General features: G+C 36.5%; 1 protein-coding gene across 2 annotated transcripts in view; it reads left to right on the top strand.

Moving 5' to 3' along the window:
- The window catches only part of ELP2 (elongator acetyltransferase complex subunit 2), a 51320-nt gene that overhangs the window by 24461 nt on the left and 11586 nt on the right, over positions 1-15273 (top strand). For both annotated transcript variants that reach the window (XM_061131166.1, XM_061131165.1), the window contains 6 exons: positions 2345-2494; positions 5176-5364; positions 7436-7505; positions 8038-8133; positions 8276-8333; positions 8913-8985. In XM_061131166.1, coding sequence (XP_060987149.1) covers positions 2345-2494; positions 5176-5364; positions 7436-7505; positions 8038-8133; positions 8276-8333; positions 8913-8985 — 636 coding nt within the window. The remainder of the gene's footprint in view (positions 1-2344; positions 2495-5175; positions 5365-7435; positions 7506-8037; positions 8134-8275; positions 8334-8912; positions 8986-15273) is intronic.

The raw sequence follows: 15273 nt of genomic DNA, 5'->3' as shown, positions 1-15273 counted from the left end.
TGGTCCCATCACTTCATGGCAAATAGATGGGGAAACAGTGGAAACAGTGACAGACTTTATTTTCTTGGGCTCCAAAATCACTGCAGATGGTGACTGCAGCCATGAAATTAAAAGACGCTTGCTTCTTGGAAGAAAAGTTATGACCAGCGTAGACAGCTTATTAAAAAGCAGACATTACTTTGCCAACAAAGGTCCCGTCTAGTCAAAGCTATGGTTTTTCCAGTAGTCATGTATGGATGTGAGAATTAGACTATAAAGAAAGCTGAGCGCCAAAGAATTGTTGCTTTTGAACTGTGGTGTTGGGGAAGACTCTTGAGAGTCCCTTGGACTGCAAGGAGATCCAACCATTCCATCCTAAAGGAAATCAGTCCTGCATATTCATTGGAAACACTGATGCTGAAACTGAAACTCCAATACCTTGGCCTCCTGATGTGAAGAACTCATTCATTTGAAAAGACCCTGATGCTGGGAAAGATTGAAGGTGGGAGGAGAAGGGGACAACAGAGGATGAGATGGTTGGATGGCATCACCAACTCGAGGGACATGAGTTTGACTAAACTCCGGGAGTTGGCGATGGACAGGGAGGCCTGGCATGCTTCAGTCCGTGGAGTCGAAAATTTCGAGTCAGACACGACTGAGCAACTGAACTGAACTGAACTGAGAGGGATTTTATGATGCTAAAATGAGGTAATACTTGTACAGTGTGAAAATCAGGGCCTGACACGTATTTGATACTATATATTTTAAATAGATGAAAGAAGTCAGAACATAGAGCAGAATTGAGTCAGCAGAGTTTGAATGTGCATCTAGTAGCTTCACTTCCAAAGTAAAAATTCATGTATCCCGACTGGTGCAATTGATCAGTGCGTGATACTTCTTTAAGTACAGATTCATGAATTTGCTTGACCTTTAGTTTGTGAGCTTTGTAATAGTTGTGTCATATACAAGGATTTGAATTCTCAGTACATGCAGTGATTCACTTTTCTCCTTTGTATCTGCCATTTGGAGTTGACCTTTAAGATTGTTTTTACTATCAAATGAACCAGGGAATCATTATCTATGACACTTTCAAATAAAATTTTTTTAGGATAAAGTTAATTTTGTTCTTAAGAACTTCTCTGAGCCATATTTTATCTGGTCTTAGAGGGCCTTCATTTGAAAAAGCATCAGATGAGTAGGGAGGAACTCTTCTACTCAAGCCAGAGGACAGAATTTCACTTACTTTTGCTTATAACTTGATTTCAAATTTATAATAGCAGTTTACCAAATAGAGTAATTTTTTTAATAGACTGTATTTTTTAGAGAAATTTTAGATTTACAGAAAAGTTGAGCAGAAAATGGAGCTCCCACTTACCCCTGCCCCCCCAAGCATGCTCAGCTGCCTCCACCCTCAGCATCCCACACATTTGTTACAATCAAGGGCAATTTCTAAAAACAGATGCTGCCCTTCAGAACTGTGTTGATAGTCAAAAGTGCTGTACTTTTTTCAAAATCTTTTGGGAACTCCCATTAGTGCTAACTTTAGAGTCAATTTTTATATCACAGAAGAAATTAATAGCATTTCTTTGTTCCAGCCTGTTTATGTTTTTGGCCAGAAAATAATATGGCTTAACCACATTCATCAGAGTTGGCTTTGAATGACCTTTTAGCTATTTATACAGATTTGATTTTTCTTTAAAGTTCAAGTTCTACACCACTTGAGTTGTTCCAAAAGATGCTTGGTGGACATTTTCTGTATTTCATTTCATTATTTGTTTACTGGTTACTGGTGCTGGCTCCCTCAGGAGGTAGACTAACTAGGTTTAATTTAACCTCTGTCCTCTACACCTGCGGCTTTCTACTTAACAGAGAGCTGGTCAGGCATACACTCAGAATCTACAGGCTCGTGTTACCCAGTACTCTTTATTATTTAGTTTGACAAATAAGTACTTGTGTATTATTGATACCTAGTATGTGCCAGTATTGTGTAAATATAAATTCATCTGACTATCGTAATGACTGTAGGAGCTAGGTAGCTCTTTTTCAGAAGAGTTATTTGAGGCACAGAAAGATTGGGTAATGTCTGGGTTCCAGGAGGCATTCACAAATGACGAATGGAGGGGAGTTCCCCAAGGAAACTGCTTTGAAGGACCCAACACATATTTGAATGTTTAAGTTCAAATCTATTTGACTGGAAAACAGATCCTGTTACTGTGAATTTCTATCTTTTTTACTTAACTTTTCACCTTGTTTGGGAGCCGCGGTCTTTTCCATATCAGACCTGAGGACTGAAGGCATTATCAGACTTAATTTTGAATGAAAATACATTGATTATTTTGATGTATCATGAGCACTTTCGTTGCAGAAAGAGTGGACTCCAGAGATTGTTATTTCAGGACACTTTGATGGTGTCCAAGACCTAACGTGGGATCCAGAAGGAGAATTTATCATCACTGTTGGTACTGACCAGACAACTCGACTTTTTGCTCCTTGGAAGAGAAAAGATCAGTCACAGGTAAAATATCTTCCTTCTTGACGGATCCACTTGAACATCCCTGAGCTCTTGAAGAGAGGGGCAGCAACATTAGCCATTAGGGAAATGCAAATTAAAATGATGAATGCCACTGCACACCCTCTGGGATATCTGAGGTATAAAATACTGACAGTGGCAAGTGTAGTAGGTTGCAGAGAGACTGGAACTTTCATACATTGCCAATGGGAATGCAAAATGTTATAGTTACCTTGGAAAATAGGTTTCTTAAAAACTGAAGCACTCCAAAGAAGACATACAGATGGCCAGTAGATGTGTGAACAGATGCTCAACACTAACCATCAGGGAAATGCAAATCAGAACCACAATGAGATACTCCCTTTCGTCTCTCAGAGTGGCTGTCATCAAATAGATAAACAGCGAATGGTGGCAAGGATGTGGAGAAAAGGAGCCCTCCTGCCTTGTTGGTAGGATCGTAAATTGGAGCAGTGCTATGGAAAATGGAGTGGAGTTTCCTCAAAAAATTAAAAATAGAGCTACCCCATGATCTAGGAATTTCATTTCTGGGAATTTATTTAAAGAAAACAAAACACTAATTTGAAAAGACACATCTACCCCCATGTTTATTGAAGCATCATTTACAATATTTACATGTATTTATTTAATGTAATTATTGTAAATATTTACAATAGCCAAGATATGGAAGCAGCTAAGTATCTATTGATAGATGAATAGGTAAAGAAGACATGGTATATATACAATGGAATATTAGCCATTAAAAAATGAAGTCTTAAATATGTATATAACTGAGTCACTTTCTGTACAGCAGACATTAACACAACCTTTTAAATCAGCTACACTTCAGTGAAATTAAAAAGTAAAAAACAATTTTAAAGAGGAAAGTAAAGTCTTGCCATTTATAATAAAATAGATGAATCTAGAGGATACTGTGCTAAGTGATACAAGTTAGATGGAGAAGGACAATCGGATGTATATGTGTAACCTAAAAAACAAATGAACAAACAAAGTGAAAACAAACTTATACAAAGAACAAATGAGTGTTTTCCAGAGGTGTGAAGCTGGGCGAAATAGGTGAAGGGATTAAAAGGCACAAACTTTCAGTTGTAAATAAGCCACGGGGGTATGATATAGAGCATAAGGAATATGGTCAATAATGTTTTAATAACTTTGTGTGAGGACAGGTGGGTGGTTACTAGATTGATGATGGTGACTGTTTTGTAATGTATGTAAATGTTAAATCACTATGTTGTACACTGTGTTGAAACATAATATTACATATTTCAACTGTATTTCAGTAAAAAACCTAAGCATATGTATATTCTTTGTAATTCAAACAATTAAAATGTTAGTTGCCAAAATGTGTTTACTTTAGTTCCACAAAGTTCTCTTATACCTTGTAATTTTAGTTTTAATTCATTAGGAAACTCTGTCAGATCTGCAATAAAAGCTAATTTCTAATATCATATAGTGTCACTTAATAGTTGTTGAGCCCAGTTTTTGTTAAAGAAACTTTTCAGTCTTGCCCTACGCTTTCAAAAACCACAATAAAACTTTACCACTGATAAATCATTGAACTGTGCTATACTACAAAGTATACTCAGTTTCTGATGAAAATTCATGAAACTGACTGTGGGTCAGGCTGTGAGTGCTAATGAAATTGGCCATTGGCATTTCTGCTTTAGCAGCACTTTGGTAGATTAAAATTAATAGAGAACATTGGGAGCAGTACTATAGTCAAGCAAAAAAGGCAGATGATTTTGGAGTGGTTTTCTGTGACTCTTGGTAATTTGCTCCCAATATGTCTCAGTTGTTGTTTACTCAAGATCCTTTAAAAAAAAGAAAAAAATCAGTAAACCAGACTTTATCCAAAATGTGAAATTCTGCCCTTTGAAAGACACTATCAGGAAAATGAAAAGATGAGTCACAAGCTGGGAGAAAATATTTACAAAACACATATCTGATAAAGGATTTTTATCTAGAGTCTATAAAGAACTTTTTAGAACTCAGTAAAAATGAAAACAAACAATCCAGTAAAAAAAAGTGGGGGGTAGTAAATGGGGCAAAAGATATTTCTCTGAAGATGATATATTAATGAAAATAAGAACAGGAAAAGATTTCAGTACCATTAGCCATTAGGGAATGCACATTAAAGCTACAATGAGATACCATTATACCGCTGTTAGAATGATTAATGTGGAAAGCTGACTTGCACAAGTGCTGATGAGGTGTGGGCAGCTGGATCTTTCTTACACTGCTGGTGGGATTGTAAAATGTATAGGCACTTTGGGAAATAATTTGACAGTTTATTAAAAGTTATACAGTCATCATTCAATTATCATACCCATAGGAAGTGTTTACTCAAGAGAAATAGACGCATATATTCATACAGAGACTTGTACATGAAAGTTTGTGACTGGTTTCTCAGTAAGACAGCTGGAAACAACCCAGATATCTGAGTAGGTGAATGGATCAACAATTTGTGGTATAGCCATACAAAAGGAATACTACTCAGCAAGAAAAAGTATTGAACTGTTGATGAACACAACAACATGGATGAATCTGCCCCATGGTCACATTTCCGTGGCATAATGAATGATTTTGTGTTTGATACTTTGCTTGTCGAAAAGAATTCAGTTTTTGAAATGTGTGATCATTTTTTTTTTTTAATCTTTTTTGGCACCCAGGTGACTTGGCATGAAATTGCAAGGCCTCAGATACATGGATATGACCTTAAATGTTTGGCAATGATCAATAGGTTTCAGTTTGTGTCTGGAGCAGATGAAAAAGTTCTTCGAGTATTTTCTGCACCTCGGAATTTTGTGGAAAATTTTTGTGCCATTACGGGTCAGTCACTGAATCGTGTGCTTTGTAATGTGAGTATTCCCCTAAATGTTTTAAGTAGATCTTGCCACTTCATATAACATTTTAAAGAAGTTTTACCTAAGGCTGTAAATGGAGAATATGGGTAGAAAGGAAGTCAAATCATTTTATCATTGGCTTGATAATTTCTGCATATATTCTGCAATAATTTAAATATTAGTATAAGAAATTTTATAACAGATAAGCCCAAGATACTGTAAAGAATTAAAATATTAAGATACAAATACTATGTATGTTCACTGTGTTTGGTAACTGATAAAACACAATGGGTTATATTTTCAAGGAGATTATCATCTTGATGTAGATAAGGGGTAGTGGGTATGGAGCTAATGTACTTACAATTGTTAGATAAAACCAGTTAATTGCTGAATCTTGTGTTGGCTAAAGTAATAGTCATAGAGGGAAGTGTCACTGAGAAAATGGAGCTTCATTAGAATTTTGAAAGGGGTAAGTTTTATTAATGTTCATTTTTACCCTCTTTCTACAAAGGATTTGAGCACTTATAAAAAATATATAGGTTATAAAAATTATCAAGTAACCAGTTTTGAAGGAAGGGAAAGCAAGTAGCCAGGTAGTTGTGTTACACAGAAATGCATGTCATACAGTCCTTTGCAATCCTTAGAGCTGGGTCACAAATTTGCTTCTGAGCTTGAGAAGGGTAAGTACACTTTTAATAGGCAGAAGGAAGGAGAGAAAGAGAGCTGTGGAGTGGTCAGAGCTGCTTGAATGAAAAGTGTTATCAAGGGAAATGGAGAACTGGGGAAAGGTCTAATGGTGGAGGACCTGGGAGGCAGACATAGTTCAGAGTGGTACTGACGACGGGTCCTGAACAAAGGAAGTGATGAAATGCGCTTTGTGGGAAAGAGTGATGTGGGAGCAGGATACCTTTGAGCTCAAAGACTTTGAAGGCAGGGATGTTAGCACCAATCTGGGTGAGATTGGAGAAGAAAAGGAGAATCGTTTTAAAGGAAATGTGCAGCTGCGCTTCCTAGAGTGTATCATGGACACCTCTGGCCACAGGCTCTCTTGATTAGGTAAAGAAGAGGAAAGATTCTGTTACATAGTTTCTAATGCTAATGGACAGTAGAACAATATCAAAAGAGGGGCCTGGATTGTGGTCATTAGATGGAGCATGATGGTGGAGGGCTGGTTGGTTTGAGGATCTAACAATTCTAGGGATTGAAATGTGGTGGTGGGATTTCGTGAGAGGTTAGTCCCTGGTATATATTCAGTTCTGTGTCCCAAGATACAGAGATCCTATAGACTGGAAAGCCACTTGCTGCTTTTTAGATTTTTTTCCCCATATTAAATATGTAGGAATGCCTCTTTTTTGCACTTTTCCATGGTGTTTCATTTTCTTGGTTTCTAAAATAAAGCATCCAGGTAACCAGTGTTGGTGAGTTTAAATTCCCATTGCTCATGTTTGTGTTCAGTTCCAACCCCTGCATTAAAGTTTAGATTTTAAGAAATGCTGTTAGCTTACGGACATGTGCCAATTTTGATGGTTAGTGTTTGTTTCACTTGTAATAACTTAATTGATATGCAGCATATAAACATTATTGTCACTTTAAAGAGTAGTCTGTTATAAAGTTTTAAAATACGCAAAATTTTAGGTATGTTTAATGAAAATACTATGACTGTGGCTTCCTGGGAAACGTATGTTTGCATGAGCATCACCAGGGATGTACCCATGAGACTCTCTTGTAAATAAAGGTTCAAGCCTTCCATTTTTGGCCCACTCTTGGCTAGAAGCCATCACAGTGCTTTCCTTGTCAAACCCTGAAACCTGCTGAACTGCGAGGGTTCAGTGAGCTGGTGGATGAGAGGATACCCAGCTTTATGGGTTTGGTGGGGGCTGGGGTTGGGGCTAGCTGGGACCTGTCCGCTGGACTAGCATTTCATCTCTTGGTTCAGGAAATGGAAGTCTGGGCAGATACCCTCAGTGTAAGTGGTCTTTACACCGCTTCTCAGCACTAATGAGCATAGCATTTTTTCCCCCCCCACGGTGCCTGAAGTAACAGTATCTTTTAGCATTTAAGACATGTCTCACACTTTTTATTCCAGCAAGATGGTGATCTTCCAGAAGGAGCTACCGTCCCTGCTTTGGGATTATCCAATAAAGCTGTCTTTCAGGGTAAGGCTGAGTTCATCTGAATTCGTCTCCAGAATTACTGAACCTATAATGGTACTTACCACCTAGTTACACACTTGTATAACATGTACTAGTGTTCGTTACAGGTGATTTCTCTTTTTATAAATCACAGTACAGGCATCTCTGCTCTCTGTCAGATATTTCATGGTAACTACTCTGTGTACCCTTGCATACCCTGAAATAGGTGCTGCTTTTACAAAGTGTATTTCATGGAGCACTTACAACCCCAGATACTAATGTGGGTTGCCTGAAAAATGTGTTCCATAGTTTATAAAAAGTTTGGGAAATAATCGGTCAAAGGAAAAGGGAGGAATTTTTGTGAGATTGACCACAGCACATATGGAAAATACCAGAGTAGTGGAAATACCCTTGGCTTTGCAATCACGTGAATACAGTTGAATAACCCTCTTTTGATGTGCCACCACTTTCTCACTGGTGGCCTTAACATTGGGATGTGTGTAGGAGACATAAAGATGGGACCATGTTCATGATGTTGATACTTCTTTTAAACTAGGAGATATGGCTTCTCAGCCTTCTGATGAAGAGGAGCTGTTAAATAGTGCTGGTTTCGAGTATCACCAGGTGGCCTTCCAACCCTCCTTACTTACTGGTAAGAAAAGGCAAAAGTATGGTTTACTAGAATCATTAGTACACATAGTGTGGTATCTGTCACTGCTGACCTAAATACGTGCTTCAGAATTCACTTGCATGAAAATAGGAAAATTAACTGCAACACTGTAAATTTATTATAGAACCTCCCACTGAGGACCATCTGCTGCAAAATACTTTGTGGCCTGAAGTTCAAAAACTGTAAGTTAAACTACACTTAGCTGTTTGGTCTGATTCTATCCTAACTTGTGATATTTCCCCCCCCAAAATTTGGTTTTCTCTTTTGCTTTCCTCTTAGCTACATTCCCCCACCCCCAGATCTAAAGATCTCTTGGTTGCCTTCATAAGGGGTGAGAATCAAGCTTTACTTAGGTTTTTATAATGCTGTGTATTATAGTTACTAGATTTATTGGTTTTGATTTTTTAAAGTAGAGAGGCATAGCACCATTTAAAATATGTATATATATATATATATATTTTTTTTTTTTTTTTTTTTCCCCTACAGTGGTTCCCTATCTGAACATTTCTGTGGTTTGTTATTAATATTTATTGTACTGACTGGCTAGGGGTTGAAACTTGTATTTAATTTAGAAGTTTGAATAAGTTATATTATTGCTAGGAAGTTAGATTTTTCTCTACTCTCTGCTTTACAGAAATGTTTCTTAAAAGAACTGTGTGTTAGCTAGAGAGATTAATCTTTTCACATTAAAAAATTTTGCAGCATGAGAATAGATACATTTCATAATACAGGGTCATCCATTTTCTCTTTTTGAATTTTAGATATGGACATGGCTATGAAATATTTTGTGTTGCTTGTAGCAATTCAAAGACTCTGCTTGCCTCAGCTTGTAAGGTAGGGAATGTTACTTTTCTATTCTGCTTGGTCATAGGTTATTTAAATCAGGCTCCTGCAAGCTTAGTGATGCAGGCAGAATTCAACATGAAAGGCCACAGGTGCCTGATTTTTCTGAATCTTGCTTTCTCTGCCTCTTTTCCATCTGTCTCTGCAAAAGCTTGCAGTTGCCTTTTAAATCTGTCTCAGCTGCACATTTTTGTTTTTCAGTACTTGGCTTGAGCCGAGTATTCCCCTACTCAAAAGCTATTTAATCAAATATCTGAAAATTAGACCTAAAATGTGATAAAAATTTTTAGTAATGGGAGTCCTGGAGACACAGGGGAAGGCAAAACCCCATGTGCGTTCCATCTGCCCATTTCTCGGGGCCACTCCGGGTGCTGACCTAAGGGAGCCGAGTCCCTTGCCCCATGCCCCGGTGAGGCAGGGGGCAGCCCGCTCAGCGAGCTGCCAGCAGGGGGCTCTGCAGAATTGTACACTTGAGACACTGGCCTGGGAGAATGATCTTGAACTTGCTCTTCAGTATTTATATACTGTGGAGGATTATGTGAAGGATCTGAGACCCACATATTCCTCTGAATTTCCTCAAATTTGTCTACTTGTTTTAAACAAGAAAATACATTTATTTACTTGTTTTAAGCATGATGGTGAGAGCTGCCCACCTGGATGGCCACCTTTGGGTTTCTTTGTTTTTGGTTTTCTTTCTGTATGTTTGTTTTTTATCCGTGCTCTTGCTGTGGCTTCTTGCTGTTTGCCTGTGTTGAGTTGAGGGTCATCCTAAGAAATAGTGTCATGCTTTTTTTCCCCCACCCCTCTGTTTATTGTCCTCTTTGTGAGGGTGGTCCTGAGAATTCTTCTGTCTGTTAATAACAGGGGCCTTTGGGAGGAATAGGGAATAATAGCAATAACAGCTGTGCTTCTATTGAGCAAACTTTTTTGTGTCATAGAGCACTGTTAACCATATAATTATTTTCTCCTTTTCAAGTTGGCTCACTTGTAACAAGTATGGGCATTTCTCTTTTAAGCTAACATTCTGTAGCTGTTTTATTTAGGTGTCATGAGTGTACTAAAGGAGAAGAGGGCAGCAGAGGATGAGATGGTTAGATAGCATCACTGACTCAATAGACGTGAACTTGAGCAAACTCTGGGGGATTGTGGATGGCAGGGAAGCCTGCTGCAGTCCATGGGATGGCAAAGAGTTGGACACGACTTAGCAAATGAACAGCAACAAAGTACTGTAAATTGCACTTTGAAAGTTGGACAGTTTGATAAATTTTGACATATGTTTATACCTGTGAAATCATCACTACAGTCATGATAATGAAGATACCATCAACCCCCAATCCTGTGCTGTGCTGTGCTTAGTCACTCAGTCATGTCCAACTCTTTGCAACCTCATGGACCGTAGCCCGCCAGGCTCCTCCACAGGGATTCTCCAGGCAGGAGTTCTGGAGAGGGTTGCCATGCCCTTCTCCAGGGGATCTTCCCAACCCAGGGATTGAACCCAGGTCTCCCGCTTTACAGGGAGATTATTTACCAGTATAGTTATAAACTTTGTGTGCAAGTCTTTGCATAGAATATGCTTTCATGTCTCTTGAGCAGATACATATGAGTGGAATTGCTGAGTATGGTAGATATATATTTAAATTTTTAAGAAACTAACAAACTGTTTTCCAAAGTGGTTGTACTACATTACAGTCCCACTGGCAATGTATGATAGTTTCAGGTGCTCCACACCTTCAACAGTACATGATATTGTCAATGTTTTTAACTTTTACCATTCTGATACTTCATAATATCTCACTGTACCTGTAATTTGCATTTCCCTAATGATTAATGATGTTGAGGATTTTTTCATGCGCTAGTTTTCCATCTGTGTATCTTCTTTGTTGAAGTATCCATTCAAATCTTTTGCCCAGTTCTCTATTGTATTCTTATTACTGAATTTTGAAAAGTTCTTTGTATACACTGGATACTCCTTTATCAGGTATTTGCTGTATAGATGATTTTCACCAGTGACTTGCCTTTTCATTTTCTCAGCAGTGTTTTTTCAGAGGGCAGAAGTTTATGTTTTGGTGAAGTCTAATTTATCAGCTTTGTTCTGTGTTGTGCTTCTTGTGTAGAATCGAAGTACCTTCACCTGACTCACAGATCTACATTATTAAGCATGATGTTTGCTGTGCATTATGACTCTAATTCTTTATCAGGTTGCAAAATCTCACTACAGTTCCTAGTTTGCAGAGTTTTTATCAAGAATGGATGTTAGATTTTGTCAAATTTTTTTCTTTGTTGGCATGTCATATGTTTTTTCCCTTTTAATTTATTAAAATGATGAATTACATTGAATGATTTTTCAAATGTTGAACCAGCTTTGCATTCCTGCTCATGATCTATATGTATATACATTTTTTAAAATGATTATTTTTATTGAGGTGTAACTGACATATATAACATTGTATTAGTTTCAGGTGTATGGCATAATGATTCGACGTTTGTTTACATTGGGAAGTGATCCCCCATAGCTAACATCCATCATCATACATAGTTAGAAGAAAAAGTTTTTTCTTGTGCTGAGGACTTTTAAGATCTCAGCAACTTTCAAATATGCAGTGCAGTGTTGATGATAATTGCCATGCTATACATTATGTCCCCCTGACTTAGTTATTTGTAGCTGGACATTTGTACCTTTTGACTCTTCACCCATTTCATCCAGCCCTCAATCCTTGCTTCTGGATAGGTGTTAGCGCTGTTAAGTTTTCCTGTAAGTATTGTTTTTGAGGCATTCTGCAAATTTTGGTATGTTGTGTTTTCATTTTCATTCAGTTAAAAATACTTTCTAATTTCTTCCATCTTTTATTTTTTAACTATAGGTTATTTTGAAATACATTAATTTCCATATACTGAGTATTTTTAAGATATCTTTCTGTTACTGATTTCTAATTTAATTTCATTTTGTTTAAAAAGTAAAGTAAAGCTTCTATCATTTGAAATTTAATCTTGGTAAATTTCCATGTTCTCTTGAAGAAGGTGGATTCTGTGTCTGTTGGGTGGAGTGTTCTGAAAAATATGACTTATATTGGTTGATAGTATTACTGTCTTTGCTTGTTTGGTTCTTTTGTGGGTGGCATTTTGAAATCTCTCATGACAATTATGAACTTGTCTTTTAATCTTTGCAGTGCATTCAGTTTGTACTCTATGTGTTTTGAAGCTCTGTTGTTAGATCCTAAGCATTTATGATCATTATGTTCTCTTAATTAACTGATTAGTTTATTATTATGAAATGAAACTCTTTATTTCTGATAATAGTTTGTGCTCTGAAATCCACTCTGTCTGATGTTAATATAGCCACTCCAGCTTTCTTTCTTTTTTTGGTCACACTGCGAGGCTTGCACCATCTTATTTCCCTGACCAGGGATTGAACCCATGTCACCTGCATTGAAAGCATGGAGTCCTTACCTTAGATGCCAGGAATTCCCTGGCTTTCTTTTGAGTAGTGCTTGAGTTATGTGTCTTTTTTCATCATTTTACTTTTAAGTTATTTGTTAACTTTTATCTCAAGTGGATTTCTTGGAGGCAGCATATAGTTGGATCTTATGTTTTTCTTGTCCTAATAATCTTTCATTTTAATAGGGGTGTTTATTAGACTATTTGAAGTTAATGTAATAATTGATATGATAGATTTACTTTATCATCTTGCCATTTGTTTTCTGTTTAATCCATCTGTTCTTTGATCCATTTTACTTATTTTTGGTGAAATAATTACTTTTTATAATTCCATTTCACTTCTTTCGTTTAGCAGATACAAGTCTTTGTTGTGTTATTTTATTGGTTGTCTCACAGTCTATAGTATGTGTCTTTACCACAGTTTAGCACCAAGTAATATTGCACTGTTCATGAGAAAATAAGTATACTTTCACTTCCTCCTACTTTGTGGTATTTTTTTTTTTTTTTTTGAAAACACAAAAGGCAAATTTATTTTAAACAATAGGAAGATACTAAGTCAAAATGGCTAGCAGATGAATACAAATTAAAATCACAACTTCATTTTAACAATTTTCATTTAGATTGGCAAAGATTAAGTAGGATAATAGCAAGTCATTGAAAATGTGGTGAGAATATAAGCTGAGACAACAATTTTGACATATCTCATAAATCTGAACACTTGCATATCCTGATCAGCAATTCCGCATTATTATACATATCCTCAGATTTCAACTCATTATACTAAGAAACATGCAGAAATATGTTCATTGTAGCAATTTCTATATTACCAAAAAGGGAAAATGATCTAAATGTCCTTCTATAAAATAATGTATAAATACATCCTGTAATATTCCCCCAGTGAGCTATTATATAGAAGTCACAATAAACTGTACCCATGTAAAATAATACAAATAAAATTTGGATACATATTGATGAATGAAAAAACCATTCACAGATTTAAAAACATATGACGCATTTTTATAAACATCAAAAACAAGCATGACTAAACAGTATCTTTGTGCCTGCTGCTGCTGCTGCTAAGTCACTTCAGTCATGTCCGACTCTGTGTGACCCCATAGACGGCAGCCCACCAAGCTCCCCGTCCCTGGGATTCTCAAGGCAAGAACACTGGAGTGGGTTGCCATTTCCTTCTCCATGTGGTATTGTTTTTGTACATTTTGCTTCTTTACAGAAATCCCGTGATACTATTATTTTTGCTTTAATAATCAATTATCCCTAAAGAGATGTAAATAATAAAAAAGTTTTTCCATCAGATATAATTTTCCTTCTGCTTGCAGGATATTCTCTAGCATTTTTTGTAATGTAGTTCTGCTGGTTAGGAATTTTTTCAGTTTTTGCTTGCCTGGAAAAATGTATATATGTCTCCTTCATTTTTAAACTGTACTTACGGTAGGTAAAGAATTGTTTGTTTTCTTTTCTGTACTTTAAAAATGTTGTTTTATTTTCTTCTGACTTGCGTTGCTTTGGATGAGAAGTCCAGTGTAATTTTTCTTTGTTACTCAGTAATGGGTTTTTCCCCCTCCATGTGCAGTTTTTTGTTTATCACTGATTTTAAACAATTTGATTATTGTTGGTATAATTTTCTTCCTGTTTCTTGTGCTTGAGTTTTATTGAACTTCTTGGATCTTTTGGTTTATTGTTTTCATCAAATTTGAGGGCCATTAGCTTTTTAAGTATTTTTTCTTTTCATCCTTTTGCAGACCATAGTTACACCTATATTTGGCTGCTTGATGTTGTCATAGGGTTCAGTGATGTTCTTTTGTTTTTTTGTTTTTTCTACTCTGTGATTCTTTTTGTCCCTTAGGGGTAACTCTTCATTGTTGCCAGACATCAAGTATTTTGGAGTGCCATTGTTTCATGTATTTTGTTTGATCTTTTAGTTTTTTTCAGACAAGATAGTAAATCTGGTCCCTGTTACTTCGTATGGACCAGAAGTGAAAGTCTCTTAACTACTAATTACACAGTTAATACAGAAATGTATTTTGTAAAAATACAATACATGCTTGTAGAATTATGTAAAATACATACTTGAAAAAATAGTATGGCAGCTCCTCTAAAAATTAAAATAGAACTATACCATATGATCCAGCAATTCTGCTTTTGGGTATTTATCCAAAGAAAACAAAAATGATAATTTACAAAGATAAATGTACCCCTATGTTCATTGTAGCTTTATTTGCAATAGACAAGATATGAAAGCAACCAAAGTGTCTGTTGATAAAGGAATGACTAGGAAGGGGTGGGGTGTGTGTGCACTTGAATGTGCAGTATTACCCAGCCATTAAAAAAAGAATGAAATCTTTCCATTTGTGGCACCATGGATAGACCTGGAGGGCTTTATGCTAAGTGAAATAAGTAAATAAGTCAGACAGAGAAAGACAATGATTTCATTTATATGTGGAATCCAAAAAACCAAAACAAATGGACAAACAAAACAGAAGCAGATTCATTGATACAGGGAACAGACAGGGTGTTTTCGGCGGGGTGGACGGATGATGGAAATAGGGGTATAAGAGGTATAAACTTGCAGTTACACAATAATTCACAGTTTCAAAATAAGTCACAGGGATGTAAGGTGCACATAGGGAACATAGTCAATAACAAGGTAAAATATTGTATGTTAATTATAATTTTAAAAATTCTGATTCCACCGCCAGTCTCTAATCATTCGTCATTTCTAATCCCAGTCTATCTCTTCTCAGGGGTTACTATCTGGTTATAGAATTTATAGTATCTTCTCAGAATTTGTGGTTTTTATTTATGCAGATACATGAAGAATACTGT

This window comes from Dama dama, chromosome 27 (assembly GCF_033118175.1).
Source record: "Dama dama isolate Ldn47 chromosome 27, ASM3311817v1, whole genome shotgun sequence".
In the NCBI taxonomy this organism is placed as follows: domain Eukaryota; kingdom Metazoa; phylum Chordata; class Mammalia; order Artiodactyla; family Cervidae; genus Dama; species Dama dama.
Note: the sequence above shows the minus strand (reverse complement) of the source record. Positions and strands in the feature narration are given on the sequence as shown.